This window comes from Carassius gibelio, chromosome B18 (genome assembly GCF_023724105.1).
Source record: "Carassius gibelio isolate Cgi1373 ecotype wild population from Czech Republic chromosome B18, carGib1.2-hapl.c, whole genome shotgun sequence".
NCBI lineage: Eukaryota > Metazoa > Chordata > Actinopteri > Cypriniformes > Cyprinidae > Carassius > Carassius gibelio.
In genome coordinates, this window is record NC_068413.1 from 5923852 (window position 1) to 5941211 (window position 17360).

The following is a 17360-nucleotide window of genomic DNA, read 5'->3' on the forward strand; positions in this document are numbered from 1 at the left end:
TACCTTTCTGTTTTTCAGAATAATGAGATGTTAGAACTACAGAGGAACAGGATGAGAGAGGAAATCAGAGAGTATAAGTTCAGAGAGACCAGACTGCTGCAGGACTACACTGAACTGGAGGAGGAGAACATCACCCTACAGAAGCTTGTGTCAACACTCAAACAGAATCAGGTACACACACACACACACACACGTACAATATAAGTGTGAATAACAGTATCAAAACCACTGTAGAGCACAATTACATGTATCAAGTGACCTCTTGACTTCCAGAAGTTCACTTCACTTCACTTTTTTTTTTTTTTATTGTGTGCTTATAATTAAGGTTCCCTGTTGTACTTTTTAAGCTTAACATGATTTAACCCAGTTGGACAGATTACTGAATCAATATCCTTGATGATCCTAGATAAACATCCCTATTAACCAATCAGATTTGAGGGCTTAAGGTTGGAGTTTGGCTTCAACAAAATTTTCATAAACCAATGATTTTAGTAGTAGGTAAGAGAAAGGACTATTATTTTATGGAATGACTTGATGGTATAGAAGATCACTTATGAACATGCCATACTTGAATCAAATTATGCATACCTTTAAGATTATGCTATATATTAATAATAATATATTACACGTAAAATGTTTGTGTGTGTGTGTGTGTGTGTGTGTGTGTGTGTGTGTGTGTGTGTGTGTGTGTGTATATATATATATATATATATATATATATATATATATATATATATATATAGCATAATATAAACAATATTATTCTTATTCTGTCTTATTCTTATATTACACAGTCGAGTGGCCACAAATATACCTGTTCACATCCTCTTTAATCTCTTTAAAATTTACAGGTGGAATATGAGGGTCTAAAGCATGAAATCAAAGTGCTTGAGGAAGAGACAGTGCTGCTCAACAGCCAGCTGGAAGACGCTTTGCGTTTAAAAGACATTTCTGAAGGCCAGTTAGAAGAGGCGCTGGATGCTCTGAAAAGTGAGAGAGAGCAGAAGAACAATCTGAGAAAGGAGCTGGCCCATCATCTCAGCCTGACGGACAGTGTGTACGGAGCCAGCACTCACCTGGCCATCTCTGTGGAGGGTTTGAAGTTCGCAGAGGAGGCGGCGACCAATGGCACGTCTGCATCTGGGTCCAGCCCCAATGAGGAACGTAACCGCTGTAATGAGTGCAATGGGCATGGACCAAAGATGAATGGAGAATATCACCGACCGGGAAGCAGGAAGGGAGAGGTGCTGCACCCAGTGTCTGATCTCTTCAGCGAACTCAACCTGTCTGAGATACAGAAACTCAAACAACAGCTCCTACAGGTTGGTCACATGACATAAGGCACAGAATATGCAGGAAGTGTGGCAATACCAGAGTATGAAATTAGACAATGGAGAGCAATATTTATTTAATTTGCTTAAGCATAGTAGATCATGCTCATGTTTGAGACGTTTAAATCATGAAAATAAAAATAAAAAAAAGACAAAATCCACTTATGAAAGTTCAAGTTTTTCAACTATATCTCATTTAAATAGCATACTGATACTGATATACATTCTAAAAGTTATTCTTAATTATTTAATTTATTATTTTTTTATCTGTCAAAAAACTATTTAGTTGGTTATTAATTATTTTCAGTGTTGTTTTAGTACTTTTTTAGTGCTTTGGGGGATAATAGCTGTTATCCAGTGTATTAATGGGCAACTATTGACTTGATTGATCGAAAGAGATTTAATGCATCTACTGCTACTTTATAAGCAAACATAGATTCCTTAAACCCTTTAAAGGGCATGAACCATTATTAATCCAGTCAGTCTCAATTGAGATCAAAAGAGCCTTTATTGACACATTTTCATGCCCTAGACACTTTGGCATAGACATATTTGTAATGACTGGTAAAACACTTTAGGTATTAACAGCTTAAGTGCAAATCTGAGTGAAGGAAAGTTGATTGCTGTAAGTGCAAAAGTATATTTTGGGCTTTGGGAGGCTATTGTCAGGGCGATTACCATTTTAAGGGAGTGCTTTGTGCCTGCTTCTGTAAAAGCAGGACACAGTAATGTATTTGTATGTGCATGTGCCACCGGCATATTCACCAAGAGAGAGAGCATGGGACAAGAATAGAAAATCTGCCAGTGCGGACACAGAAACATAGAGAGCATCAGCTGCTTAAAGGAGCATCACAGCAAATCGTACAAAACATTGCATGATAATCGGAGTGAATGTAGCTCGGTGCCAGTGTAAATACACTGGTACATGTTAAAAAAACAAAAACCCATTGTGTGTGGGGGGGGGGGGGGGGGGTGTATATATGTATATATACACTTCAAAATATTTAATATGAAATCATTAAAATAAAATATTAAAATATTTCAGTTGTATATTAAGATATATTTATTGAAGACACTATGGCAATTTGGTCATGTATTATTTTTTTAAAAATCAATGTGACCACATATAAATTCATCAAACTAGTCTAAACAGATCCATTTCATGAATAGCATTATATAACATGTTGCATCTAAGTGTCTCCTCTGGGGACTGTGGCTTTAGCAATGTTTTCTCTTGCTGTGTGGGACTGCCATCAAATGCACAATAGAGCCAAGAGCCTGTTAAGCATCCTATTGCACAAAGCAGTTGATGTAGTATATTTTGCCGTTTAAATGTGCAGTTTAATTTCCTGCTTGGTTGTAATTACTTGTTTCCTCACACTTTAAGCTACTGTAATTGCCTGGCATTTATCCAGAAAAAAAGTGTTTCCCCATCTACCTCTGTTCACTTTTGAAATATATTTTCTTGTGTTGTTCTTGGCTCATTGCCAGAAAGGAATCGATGGTGTTTCGCTATCTCAGCCACAAGCGTGCCGATGCCGATATCTTGGAAAGCAGGGCGGCTGATAGCCGATATAACTGTTTAACCTGATTATTAGACCGACTTCTATCCATAATAGTAAGAACTGTTAACGACAACAACGAACAAGAGAGAGAGTTTGAGCAAAGGCACTGCTGCTCTCGAATACATCGGCCAAGCAGAAAAATTTATCAGCCATTGCAGATATTTGAAAAATGCTGAATATCGGCCAATATAGCGGCCTTGCCTAATTTAAAATGTGAGATCATTTGTAACATTTCAAATGTATTTACAGTCACCTTTGATCAATTCAATGTGTCCTTAATGAATGTAAGTAATATTTTTTCAAGTGTACTGACCCCAGTTGAGAATGGCAAGGCTAACATATAGTGTTTTTTTATGTTAGTGTTTTAAAAACTTTTTGGTTTTTGCTAACAAACTGTGTATCATCTTGTCCACAAGGTTGAGCGAGAGAAGGCTGTTCTACTTTCCAACCTGCAGGAGTCTCAAACTCAACTGCAGCACACGCAGGGTGCTTTAACTGAGCAGCACAAACGCGTTCACCGCCTTACTGAGCGCTTCAATGCTATGAAGCGCCTCTACAGTGACAAGGAGTTTGACACAGAGGAGTCTGAGAAGAACGACGTGCCCATTAACGGTTGCTGCGATTATGAAGCAGATATCAATGGAATGGAGCTTCTGGAGTGCAAATACAGAGTTGCCATGACTGAGGTCATTGACTTGAAGGCGGAGCTTAAGGCTTTGAAGGAAAAATATAACCAGTCTTTGGAGAACCAATCAGAAGAGAGCAACCACAGTGAGGGGAAGGTCCAGGCTCTCGAAGAGCAGGTGAAACGGTTGGAGAAAACCTGCCGTGAGGGCCGCGAGCGGGTTAGCAGTCTGGAAGTGGAGCTCCGGTGTGCTTCCGTTATGGCTAGTGAAAGTAACGGCATGCTGAACACAGCTCAGGATGAGCTGGTTACGTTTAGTGAAGAACTTGCTCAGCTCTACCACCACGTCTGCTTGTGCAACAATGAAACGCCGAACCGAGTCATGCTGGACTACTACCGTCAGAGCCGAGTTACACGTAGCGGCAGTCTCAAAGGTCCAGACGACCCAAGAGCACTGCTTTCTCCACGTTTAGCTCGCCGTATCGCAGCTGCTAACTCCTCAGATGTGTCCAAGAGTCCTCAAGACTCTCCTTCAAAGGAACCCCTTGGAGAAGGAACTAAAGGGGAAGGAGGAAGTCCCAATAAAACCCCCTTTGGTTCACCAATCAATGGTTCATCTCTCTCACCCTCCCCAGTTCCAGAAACAGGTGATCTCCGCCGGGAACCCATGAACATCTATAACCTCAACGCCATCATCCGTGACCAGATCAAGCACCTGCAGAAGGCTGTGGACCGTTCGCTGCAGCTCTCCAGGCAGAGGGCTGCGGCACGAGAGTTGGCACCCATCCTAGATAAGGACAAAGAGCTCTGCATGGAGGAGATCCTGAAACTCAAATCCCTCTTGAGCACCAAGAGAGAGCAGATCGCCACATTGCGTGTAGTCCTGAAAGCCAATAAACAGGTTAGAAAGCCATGCAAATCCCAATGTCTCCAGTTGTGTTGGGTCTCAAAAAGAAGCATATAAAACAGAACAATATGTTTTTTTATTTGTGTTTCTAGACTGCCGAGGGGGCACTTGCGAACCTGAAGAGCAAATATGAAAATGAGAAATCCATGGTGACGGAGACAATGATGAAGCTTAGAAATGAACTGAAGGCCCTCAAAGAAGACGCAGCCACCTTTTCCTCACTAAGGGCAATGTTTGCCACAAGGTGCGCTTATCAGCCTTTATCTTCATTTATTATTATTGAGGATATCCAAACTGGTTTCTTTCTTTAAATAACATTCATGATTTAACTAAATGTTCTGTATTTGTAATATTTCATAAAAATGTAACTGCTTGAATTTTACTTTCTGGCTGATCTCACATAGGTTGGAAATTGTGTTTAACTAAATAGTAATTAAATGGCAATTTAGTTACTGTTACAGGTAGGGATGGAAATAAGTTCTGATTCCTATTAATAATTCTGGTTCCTTAATGAATTTTTACACGATGCGACTTTATTTTTTTAATATATATATTTGTTTCAAAACGAGCACTTTCAAAATTAACTTTTTTATGTTTGCATAATGTTTGTATAACAAAGAAAAATGGTTTTAAACATTAAAAAAAAAATCAACGGTTTGAGCAAAGCAAAATGCATTAGCATTTTGCATGAGCAAAATGTCCTTAGAACATATTTTTGTCAACTGGGGAAACAGCTAAGAAATGTAAAAATTAAAGTTTAAAATTTAGAAAATTGTGTTTTATTGATTTTATTGACTGTATTTTTAAATGTGGCATAAATGCAATAACAAAAAATTGCCTTAAATCTACAGTATAACCATACTAAACAACAAATAAAAAAGGCAACATATTTAATGTATTCCTATTTGTATAAATACTACTAAAATGCATAATATGTATCTTACTACACAATTAATTTTTGAATAAAAAGAACTGACATTTTAGAGCCGTTTTTTCAGAAATCTAATGACTTAAGACGGACAAAATCACTTTTTTCACTATATTTTTAATGGTGAATATTCTGTTTCACACAGAAAATAAGTTGTAATTATTCAAGATAATTCTCATTCAGTATTGTACAATGTGCTCTCTCCTCCTTTTTCTCCAGATGCGATGAGTATGTAACTCAGCTGGATGAGATGCAGAGGCAGCTGGCTGCTGCAGAAGATGAAAAGAAGACTCTGAACTCCCTCCTGCGGATGGCAATTCAGCAGAAACTGGCCCTCACCCAACGCCTGGAAGACCTAGAGTTTGACCACGAGCAGTCGCATTGTGGCCGTGGAGGAAAAGTGCCAAAAATTAAGAGCAGCCCTCAAAAAGTAAGTCATCAAACTGCACTCACTGCTCCCCCTAGTCCCACTGTTTCCAAACCCCCTTCCTGTCTATTCCAAAACAATATGGTTGCATCAGCCAGTAGCTCTCCTTCACTTGATGTCACTGCTCCATCCTCCTCCTCCTGGACCTCCTCAGACCAGCCGTTTTTCCTCGGCCGGTCACAGTGGAAACTGGGCACTCAGACTTTAGTTTTAGACCAAGAGACGCTAAGTATTGAGTTTTGTCATGTTGTTCATAGCAGAGACACTGATCTTCATGCTCCCAGATCTGCTCCTACTTCCCCCTACCGTTCTCCTGTCCTGGGCTCTCGGCAACCGTCGCCACGTTCTGTGAGATCTCGCATGCGCTCCAGTGGCCGTTTCAAGAACCTCTCTAGTCCAGCATGGGACTCCCAGAATCTCTAATGGTGACCCTCAGTAGGTGACACGGTTTAAGGACAGACTGGTTTCCATCTGATATGACTGCTTGGAGTGTATGATTCAACTCAGGGACTTTTTTTATTGATACTACATGAAATTTCAACTAATTCATTATGAACAGAATCATTTTTTACCAACTCTAAAAATAACTGTCGGTCAAAATGTTTTAAGAATTCTCTTATGCTCACCAAAGCTGCTTTTATTTGTTCAAAAATACATTAATCTAGTGAAATACTATTACAATTTAAAGAAATGTTTCTATTTTAATATATTTTAAAACAGAATTTATTCCTGAGATGACAGAGCTTAATTTTCAGTGTTGCACGATCCTTTTGAAGTCATTATAATATGCTGATTTGCCGCTAAAGAAGCATTTCGTACCATTCAAAGGTTTGGGGGGGTAAGTAGTGCGAAAAAAAAAAAGAAAGTACGAAATTAAATGAATACTTTTATTCAGCAAGAACACATTCACAGTTCATACATACATACAGTTCTTTCAAACTTTGTATCCGTCAAAGAATCCTGATAAAAAAAAAAAATATATCGCAGGGCACACCAAAAAATATCAAGCAGCAGTTTTTAACAAAGATAATATTACGATTTTTTTTTCTGAGCATTAAATCGACATGTTAGAATGTTTTCTGACTTCTTTCAAAAACATTTTTAAAAATCGTAATTTTTGACCGATAGAGCACTTGCACAGCTTTATGAGACAATGTTGTCTGGATATAAAAATAAGATTGAATAATGATAAATAAATACAAATACCACTTTGCTTGATGTCCTTTTTTTGCGGCCCGGGTAAGAAAACAGTTTTTTGGTAAGCACAGTTTTTGGAATCTGCATCAGTATTTGGATCATGCTGGAAGAATTATTCTAGAAAGCAAAACAGGTATTGATTGGTGCATGTCTCTTTTAGTATATAATTCCTGCATGTGGGCTTCCATTTTATGGCTTGAAGAAATAGGTGCTACATACTGCATGCAAAGAAGTTAGTTTTTGTGATGGAGTTTTCAGTTATTTTTGCATTGGCATATAGCACATCTGACATAACTACAGCTCCACCCTCTGGCAACAGTGTGCACTGAAGGACTGAACATTTCCCTTGGCCTTTATGTAATCATCAAGCCTTGTGAGTACTGGATTATGAGTAAAAGCTCATGTATATTCACATTAAACCTATTTTAAAGATAAATTTGCTCTGCAGCAACAGAAAATGTTCAGTTGATCCCAATGCACCCTGTCCCTGTATGATCAAATGTGCCAGTAAGAGCTGTTCTATTCATGGACACAGCATATGGCAATGCAGGATCTGCCATATGCAAATGCAGGGAAGTGTTCTTGTACATGCTTCACAGCTACTGCATTTCAATGAGCTGTAAAGCACAGAGCCATTAAATGTGTCATTCATTATGAGTCATTCTATAGAACGGGTGCCTTTCCAGTTTAACAGGGACATTTTTAATTTTATTTAGTAATTTCTGAATGTTTTTAGTAAACTTAGTAAAATTAGAAAATGTGTTTTTGTCAGTTGTATTGTTCCATCTGAAATTAGATTTTATTTTTAATGTATTTTAACATTAAAAATAAAATGTTAATATACACTAGGTAACAGGGTGGTTTTAATATGACATTTTAACCCCTTTGCTTATAGATGTAAAATTGGAAGGTGTGTATTAGATAATTTAATGCTATTTTGTCTGTATTTTTATGCATTATTCTATAGTATATTATTATTCCTATTTTTTTGAATAATCATTTTTTAATTGAAAGTCATGGTAACAATTTAAGATTGGCCCCTACTGACAATCATAACAGACCATATTTTATTTTATTTTATTTAGTTACACTCAACTAAAATCTATTGTTTTGCTCCACTTAAATATAAATTAATGCAACTTTTTATTCACATATATTTTTTATCAAAATATAAGTATTTGGTTATTTAGCAAGGAGAATGCAAAAAAAAAAAAAGACTTTTACATCTTACAGTCATTTTTAAGTGTATGTACTAATGTGTATATATAATATGTACAGTATTTAATACAAAAAAGGCACTCATTTATAGAATGACGTTTGTTTAAGGAGCTGTGGGCCAAAAAGCATTTGACAAGGTCAGCAGTTGAAAGTTGTTCAGAACATTGTGTTAGCATTTGCTCATGCGAGACTGACCGAGATGCAGTTCATATACAGATCTGATGATAGACAGCGATTACACTACATGCATAGACAAGCCTCTGAAGATGAGTGGTGTTTTTTTTCTATTTCTAGGAGTAGTCAGAGATTTCAGGTCGAGTTTAGCATTGCAATATTGCTGTTTTCTGTGCATTGCTTAAAGACATGAAGTATTGTGTATGATGTGACTCAATTGAGTTCTACTGCAGTTTTAATGGAAACCAGTCTGATCTGCTTCACCGGTGTCACCAGGGCCCAGCATTAATATATATGTATATATATATATATATATATATATATATATATATATATATATATATATATATAATTTTTTTTTTTTTTTTTTTTTTTTACAAAAGTGACAGAGCCCAGAAAAAAGGAAACTTCTTTATTATTCCTGATAATTTTGTCCATAAAATAGCAGTGGATATGTCCATTTTATACCTGTAGGTGTCAGTGTTTCTTCATTTCACACGTAATACTGAATGTGTCAAGTGCTGTTTTGCCCATGCAATCAAAACATTGTACTGCATCCTTACAACAGACCAGTAGTTTCCTTTCATACAATAAAATGACATTTTTGATACTGCCACTGTAGACATAATTGTTTGCAATATAGAGATGGTTATGGCAATAATGCATTTATACAACCAACCGCCCAGTACAAACTGCAAAGCAATGTATTAAAAAACACATAGATTGGCTGCATATAACAACACCCAAATAACCACCCATGACACCCCAGCATCACGACCCATAAATGGGTTAAAATGTCTTGTGTATATGTGCTCTTAGCTAGACAGCATCATCAACTGTAATGTGTTAGACTGTTTGTTTTTGTCTTGTCAAATGTTTAAATGTATGTGTGTTTGCACGCTCTCATTAACAAAGCAGCAACACTGCAAATCATTTGCGCCTGACGCATACACTACTGTTTAAAATTTGACCTTTGACCGAGATGTTTTTAATACTTTTTTTTTTCAGTATGGATGCATTAAATTGATCAAAATGACAGTAAGGACATTTATAATGTTGCTAAATATTTCTATTTCAAATAAATGCTGTTGAATATAAACTTTTTTGATTAAAGAAAAATTATGATTTCAATTACACAAATCACACTTTATTTTTGTACACTTTACAATTTAAATTAATCACAAATGACAACATTTTTTTTACAACATTAAACACATATTTTCAATTGTAATATTTCACAATATTACATTACATAAATGCAGCCTTGGTAAAAATAAGAACTTTTTCAAAAACATTAAAAAAAAAAAAAATTGTACCACCCCCTTTTGAACAGTAGTGTATATCTATTTAACAAACAGTAGTATCTTGGTTTCCTTCCATCGTTATATCTGGTATTCCTCATGAATGTACACAGATATTTGCAGCTGAATGTCTGTAATTATTTTTCTCTCATTCTCCATGCTGTATTCATTCATTTTAAGTGTGATTCTGCATGAGATTAACACTCTAGTTAGCTCATTGCAGCCATTTCCGGCGAGTTCACTTCTCATCTGTGTCTGTGTTTGTGTCACTAACCCTGACTGTCACACCTCTGCATATCTATCTAATGTATCAGTCTCTCTTAGATTGTCAGCAGCCTGCTGCCTCAGTACCGCCAACCTCCCCACAACTGAGGCGCGGGAGTGAAGGCATCCACGGGCCACAGGTAACCCGTTCTTTGGAGGAACTCGCACTCGACTGCTTCCTTTCTCACTCTGTTTCTAACAGGGTCACGCATTCACAAGTATTGTTAACAACTGCCACCCACTAGCTCACACTTTAACAATACAATTGATATACACTACCAGACATGAGCTTGAAATAATTAGTGTTTTTAATATATTTAATTAAGATATCTTATGCTCACCAAGGCTGCATTTATTTGATCAAAAAATCCAGTAAAAACAGTAGTATAGTGAAATATTATTTCAATTTAAAATACCACTTTGTTTATGTGAATATATTTTAAAATCCCTTGATTCTTTATTACTCCATTCTTCAGTGTCACATGATTCTCCAGAAATCATTTGCTGATTTTTTTTGCAATGGTTGATGCTCAGCTATTTAGCATGTATTTCAGCATTTCTTTTAAATATAAATCTTTTGTAACATTATAAATGGGTTTACTGCCACTTTTAAACAGTTTAACATGTCCTTGCTAAATTAAAAAGTACCGCTACCTTTTGAATGGTAGTGTATAGCGGTTTCCACAAAAACGATTGTCTTCAATATTCTTATTAATAAGAAATGTTTCGTAAGCACCAAATCAGTATATTAGAATAATTGATAAAAAAATAGCTGCTGAAAATTCAGCTTTGCCATCACAGGAATAAATTATATTTTAAAATAAATTCAAATTTGGAACAGTTTTAATACTATTTCACAGTAATATTCTTTTCTACTGTAATTTTATCAAATAAATGTAGTCTTGGTTTCATAAACATTTCAAAATCGCAATTATTTCACATTTTTGACCGGTAAGGTATACAAAAATAAAACTGAGATGCCCAGCATCCTCTCATCACCCTCTCATCCCGAGTTGTCAATTATAGACAAAATTTCTTTCATCCCATACAACTTTTCCTCTTAAAAGCTTCTTGCTTTTGCATGTGCCTCTGTGTGTCCGTCAAAAGTGATTTAATGTTTATGTCTGAATTAGTGAGTTGAGTCGCTCCAGTATAATAGGAAACAAGATGTGAAGATTTCATTTTATACTTAGTTATGGCCACTGTTTCTGTTTTCTCTCCCATCTGGCTGTGTCGTTCGTCTCTTGGTAGTCCTAAAGTGTTGTTAGCTCTTCAAGAGGACCAGATGACTGCGGCCAACTCCAGACTTCCATGTGATCCTTTCCAATGTCTGGCCCATCATTCTCATCTTTTTGAGCCCAAAGCCTCCTGTCGTTGGACTCTAATATTGACCAGTCCTCACAGAGATAGATTAAGGGGGCGGAGCCCATCAGTCAACCATGACCTCCAGCCAATCAGACGCTCTTCTCTATGTGTGATCCCAGAGGTGCCCGCCCGCTTACTGGAATTGGATGAATTATTCAGTGAAGCTTATTGTGAACGCACTAATCATCATCCTGAAATGGACTGATGTATACTTATTTATTTATCTATTTATTACTTTATTTATTTGTGTTTTTTTTCTGTTGTTGTTGTTTTTTTATATGATGCGTGTTGTGTCTGATTTTTTTAATATAAATATGATTTTGGATATGAATGCATTTTTTCTTCAAATTCAACTTTTTAAACCATAAAAATTAGTATTAATTACATCCACCCTGGAGTATTATGGTATGCAAGGTGACTTTCTATCAGTCGAAACTAATATTTTCAATCTTTGTGATAGGAAGATGTGTTTGAAAGATTGAAGAGAGGTAAATGGATTATTGAGAGACATGTACGCATAATTTTCATTAAGTAGACACAATTTTAAGTATACAATTTGAGTGACTTTGATTTTGACCTTCAAGCTCCTGAGGTGATGTTTGCATTACAAAGTTTTGCAAATCTCAGCTTTTCTAACGTTATTGCACATGGAATTTGTTTCTTTGTCCTTTTTTTAACAGTTTATTGCAATGCATAAAGATTATATTTTATACCTGAATTCTCTTTTTTATTGCAGAAAGTGATGTCAAATAAGTCTTTGAGGACTGAGTGGACATGTAGGCCTAGTTCAGTGCCCGTTGGGGAAAAAACTCATGTTTGAGGGAGTGGAGTTAAAGCTTGAGTGAGGCTTGATCCCAGTGCGCTGCTAAATTTGAACATGAAGTGGGTTTATTATTCTCAGATCTGCTCCAAAAACAGCATACAAGCCCTATTTATTGTATCCCATATTCACTATAGAATCGATCATTTTCATTTTCTGTTTAAGTTATATCTAACCTTTACCCTGTATAAAGCACAAACACATTTATCTATGCATTTTGAAACAGGCACAGGACATTTTCATGTCATTTGGTCATCTGTCCTCCAATCACGCCGTGATTTGTACCAGCAGGACAAGGAGAAATATCAATTTTCATTGTTTTTGTATAGCAGCAAACCACAAAAACACATTTTCAGTCTCATTGATTGACTGAACGGTTATTGATGGATTCAGATGAAGAATCCATCAGACACTTCTCAAAGCATAACTATATCTATTGTGAAACTAGAACAAAGCTTAGTCTGTTTAATGACATGCAAAGAAGGATACAAGATCAATGGTTTCATTCACAATCTCTTTTAGCTCCTCAGTCTAACCCATTCATTTGGCGTTTATAGACTATATTAATTTCTTATTGAGTATTTCCAATGATACAAGAGCAGTTTCAGTTTTATTAACTACACATTGTGGTATACATGTTGCTTCTGAAGTGAAATTAGCTGATTAACACCCACAATGTCACATGGTGTGTACTGGTGAAAGCATGATCTTGCCACAGGATATTTTTATGTGTATGCAGTCCTAAGTCACATACTTTTTTTGTGAAATAAAATTTTAAAAAGCATTTGTTGACTGAGTCCTGTCCTGATTATTTGAGATGGTGTGTGATGTGTGAAAGTTTTTGTGTGCACATTGTAGTATTCAAAATTCACATTGTGTTTGCACTTTGGTCTAGTCAAATAAATAAAGCACATATTGTCTTTAAAATGTATTTACCAATTTATTGTAATTTTGTATGGTTGCTATTCAATTTTTAACAATCATACATTTTAATAATCCCAATAAATTTTATGCAACCGTTAGTTCCGATCCTCTAATTTGATTGGCTAAGGGGTATGTGTCTAGGTGAACAGGTTCAAAAGATTCGAATCACTTAAGTGAATCAAAACCAGAAGGACAACCATAGAGGACAACACATAGGAAATTGTTAACCTATTGTACTTATTAATTTACAAACAATGTATTTATTTATTTATATGCATTATGTGTTTAATACACAGATAATCCCATATAACATTATGCAACAGTTAATTGGATCACCAATAGTGTTTTCGAGTCAAAATACAATTACTGGCTAACTCTACTTAATTTTAATATTGTTTTCATTCATAGTTATGTTATTTCATAACCTTTGTTGTATGGCTAATTTACAGTAGCTTCTTCAATGCAGATTGCTGGCAAGGAGTCCATCTCCAAATTCGCCAAAAACACAGGGTCTCTAATTTCATTGGCTAAGCAGTTTAGGTAAACGCATTCAATCGAATCGACTCACTGAGATGAATCAATAACTCCACAAACTAATGTTAAAGGAAATGATTGGACCAATCGTGCTATCAGAGCTTTAGGGCGGTGATATGGGCTGATAAAGCGATAATGACCTGCTCAGAACAGTGTAACGTTACTACTCTAAGAGCCAAAGAATCAGAGGAAAACACTAAACCGAAGCGTTTCGTTTTACTTTTGCGTAACACTTACGTTACGCAGTTCTTACGGCTGCAGACGCTTAAGACGTGGACTTTGCCCGACATGCGGGGTGGACATAAAACCTCCATTATTTATGTAGGCTACAAAGGATTTGTAAATCAAGTCTTTTAAATGTTGGAACGAACTAATGAAAACATGAGTGAACCGAGGAGAAACGCTATCCGGAGGAAGTCAAAACCGAAGCAGACAGCAGGTTCATCGGGGGAGGAATGCCCGGGATCCTCAGGTGAGTGAAGCGGTCAGGTGAAAGCGGATAGTCCGCTTATGGGCTTCTCTTCAAGTCAAACGTCCAAAACACTGGATACATTTGTTTCAAGGGTAATATTGTCTGCCTTTTGAGTGTTTTCACGCAACTTTTTTTTTAAGGAACATAGTTTTGAAATTAGCGGCAGTAGTTTCTTCTTTCAACCTGGAAATATAAGAAATGGCAACATGCTACAAAATCTCTATCGATTGACACATTATAGCCTGTTTCTTCTAGTATATCGTCGTATCATCAAACCCTGAACCCATGGTTTATACCTGCAGAATATTTGCATATTTGATTTCTTGTATTAATATTTGATAAATATATTTGACATTCTAATAAACAACACTGTACAATTATGGAAGAGGTTATAAGTTATTTTTCGGAAAGAATGATGCAGTGCTAGATACAAATTAAAGCCATGAATCCTGGGGCCCAATCCTGATAGTACTTTTTATTTCTTAGTTTTGATGTAAAACCAGACAATCTTTTCATGCTCATGTTCATACAGTGGGTAGCCTCAACCTCTGACAGCATACAAGAGATTTGGCAAAACATGTAAAATGCATTGGAATAAATTCCAGACTCCATTTTCTTCCTGTGAAGAAAGCTCTGTTTGTACTGAAAGCTCAGGATATGAGCATGAACAAGTCCCAACGAGTTGTGTCATAGCAATAGTGGCATGTTTCCTCTCTGACTCAGAATTGTCCCGCATAATTCTGTATTTTAAGGATAAGGAATGTGCAGGAGTACTGCTGTCATACTATTCCTACTATGTCACAGTCTATTAGATATATTTGAAATCTGTTAAGTAAGTGTTAAGGAATAATAGCCTATACTATAAAGACTACTCTGCATGGCACAACACAGCCACTTATGTATAAAAGTCAATTGGTGCCATAGAGTCCAGTGTGTCTGTGACTGGGTGAAGGCCAATGCAGATTTTGCCTTTCAGTGACAGCAAACCATTGTGGTTCTTTGGATATTGTTGCATAGCAATGCAGTTTAAAAATGTTGTGCTATTTAAGCAAAAAGCAATTATTTTCTCTCTAAAACAGTTGTGTGTCCTTAAGGCTGGCTATTCACTATTGTCAGTCTAGAGAACTCTTATTACAGAGGTTGCACTGGGTCTCATTTATCCATGAAGTTCCACTTTCTGTCTGCCCAGTGAATCGGAACGAGCATGAGGAACTCATTGAGTTACATTGTTGTTGATGTCTGTGGGGTTTGAAATTAGAAGCTGGATTTTATTTAACCTACCTAAAACATTGCTCTTTTGAGGGATTTGTTCTGTTAATTATTTTCTGACTTGCAAAACAATGCAAAAATACAAAATCAAATGCAGTATGTCCAACTTTACCAGATTTTAATCGGATTCTGACCGATTGTTTTTCAACAAGAGAGATAAAAAGGAAGGTCAAGAAATCAACATTTATTTTGACATAAAGAGTTAGGATAAGGTTTAAGATTAGAAACATAGTAAATAATATAAAATACATAATAATATAATACTTATTGAAACAATACTGAGAAGGAAGAGCTGGACAGGAGGAACACAGCAAGTTATCTGAATCTGAAGAAATGATTGGGCTGCTCTCATATTCAGTTTATTTAAACAGTAGAGTTGATAGAGCACATAAACAGGAACAAGAGCAGGGACCCTTTAAGAGCTATTTCCTGCAAAAAATAAATAAATACAAATAAATAAATAAGTACTAGATAGAATTGTTTTCCATCTCAAACGTCAGGGATTTGAGTAACAGAACCAGTTTTGAAGTGCACTAACACAAGTGTGTGCTGTTATTAAAGTTAACTATTAATTTTCTGTGGTGCTTCACTGAACTGTGACACTGAAGCCAGTGTTTGAGGAGTTCAGAGTCAGGTGAGACGGACCTGTTATCATAACTTTCATCAGACTTCATTTGGTTGTGATCGGTGTATTCAATAGTGTGGGAAAGAGGGGCTATAAATATCTCCTGATACACACCCTCCATTATCCTCTAGTTAATATTTGAGGACATTGTGGCCCAGCCACAGGAAACGAGACATAATTTCAACTATAACACTGGGATCTATTCTAAAATAATTACTGTCATATCAGCATGGAATTGATATTAATACTTTATCTTAAGGTATGTTACACGGGTTTTTCGAGACCTGTATCCTTTTCATGTAGAAATATCCAGCAGATGGCACTATAACACCAAAAAAGGTGTGTGTGTGTATGTGTGTGTGTGTACTTGTTTTTCTATTCTGGTGGGGACTTAAACCTGAATACACACAGACTCATGGGGACTTGTGTCACGGCGGGGACCTAAATTGAGTTCCCCACGGGTAAACGAGCAAATAAATTACACAGAATTACAAAGTTTCGTGAAAATCTAAAAATACAGAAAGTTTCCTGTGAGGGTTAGGTTTAGGGGTAAGGTTGGTGCAGGGCGATAGAAAATACGGTCTGTACAGTATAAAAACCATTACGCCTATGGAGAGTCCCCACAAGCATAGCTGACCAGACGTGTGTGTGTGTGTGTATGTGTGTGTTTGTATACACACAAGTGTCAGTGAGATTTTCTGACAGATGACGCCTTCAATTTATTAAAAATGATAGATCATGTGAAACTGAAGACTGGAATGGCAGAAATATTTGCTAATGGCTCAGTAATGTAATGAGTAATGTCTACTGAAGATTCTGCACTATCGAACTGTAATGTATAGAGACAATTTAATTTAATAGTTAATTTAAGATAATTTTCTTAGCATTCATCTGAACACAACCATCCAAAAACTAGTTTTAGCAAAAGACAAAATTAGAAATAACTCCCATGTTTCCCATGTAAATGTACAGGGGAGGGGTTAAAGGTTTGTTTACATGCATGAGAATGTCCTGTAGGCAAGGTCGATCCGAAATGACACACTTCCTGTAAGAGAGGGGAAATTTCTACTCCGGTTCTGATGACAGGAGGGTGAATTCCTATCTTGCCTATTGTGAGGAACACAATGCACAGCAGACAGGGGTATTGCAAGGTCTTGTGTTAGTCATATCAGACAGCTGGTAAAGATGTAGGTCTGGTGATGAGAAATCAGGAACAGTCACTTACTCTAAAGGGTGTACTATTCACCCTATATGATTGATTTCATCCTTAGTTGACTCAAGGCTCACCCAGGTCAGATCTCTGCTATCTTTACCTATGAGAATTATTGTGGCAGTAATAGTGATGGAGCATTACGTAACACACCCCTCCACCCAGGGCAGTCCTGTCCATGCCCATTTCCTCTTGATCAACTCC

The 17360-nt window shown here is 36.5% G+C and overlaps 2 protein-coding genes across 5 annotated transcripts in view; both read left to right on the forward strand.

Moving 5' to 3' along the window:
* bicd1a (bicaudal D homolog 1a) overlaps positions 1-12906 on the forward strand; it is a 30178-nt gene extending 17272 nt beyond the window's left edge. The window contains exons 3-9 of one of the 4 annotated variants that reach the window (XM_052581558.1): positions 19-171; positions 852-1322; positions 3313-4422; positions 4521-4672; positions 5576-5786; positions 9988-10077; positions 11189-12906. In XM_052581558.1, the coding sequence (XP_052437518.1) occupies positions 19-171; positions 852-1322; positions 3313-4422; positions 4521-4672; positions 5576-5786; positions 9988-10077; positions 11189-11194 (2193 nt within the window). In that variant the 3' untranslated portion in view covers positions 11195-12906. Of the gene's footprint in view, positions 1-18; positions 172-851; positions 1323-3312; positions 4423-4520; positions 4673-5575; positions 5787-9987; positions 10078-11169 lie in introns of all 4 variants that reach the window. The other 3 variants (XM_052581561.1, XM_052581559.1, XM_052581560.1) reach the window with 3 other exon arrangements.
* Positions 12907-13687: 781 nt separating this feature from the next.
* LOC127977903 (FYVE, RhoGEF and PH domain-containing protein 4) overlaps positions 13688-17360 on the forward strand; it is a 43966-nt gene continuing 40293 nt past the window's right edge. Inside the window, exon 1 of the mRNA XM_052583118.1 lies at positions 13688-14052. Coding sequence (XP_052439078.1) covers positions 13938-14052 — 115 coding nt within the window. The 5' untranslated portion in view covers positions 13688-13937. The remainder of the gene's footprint in view (positions 14053-17360) is intronic.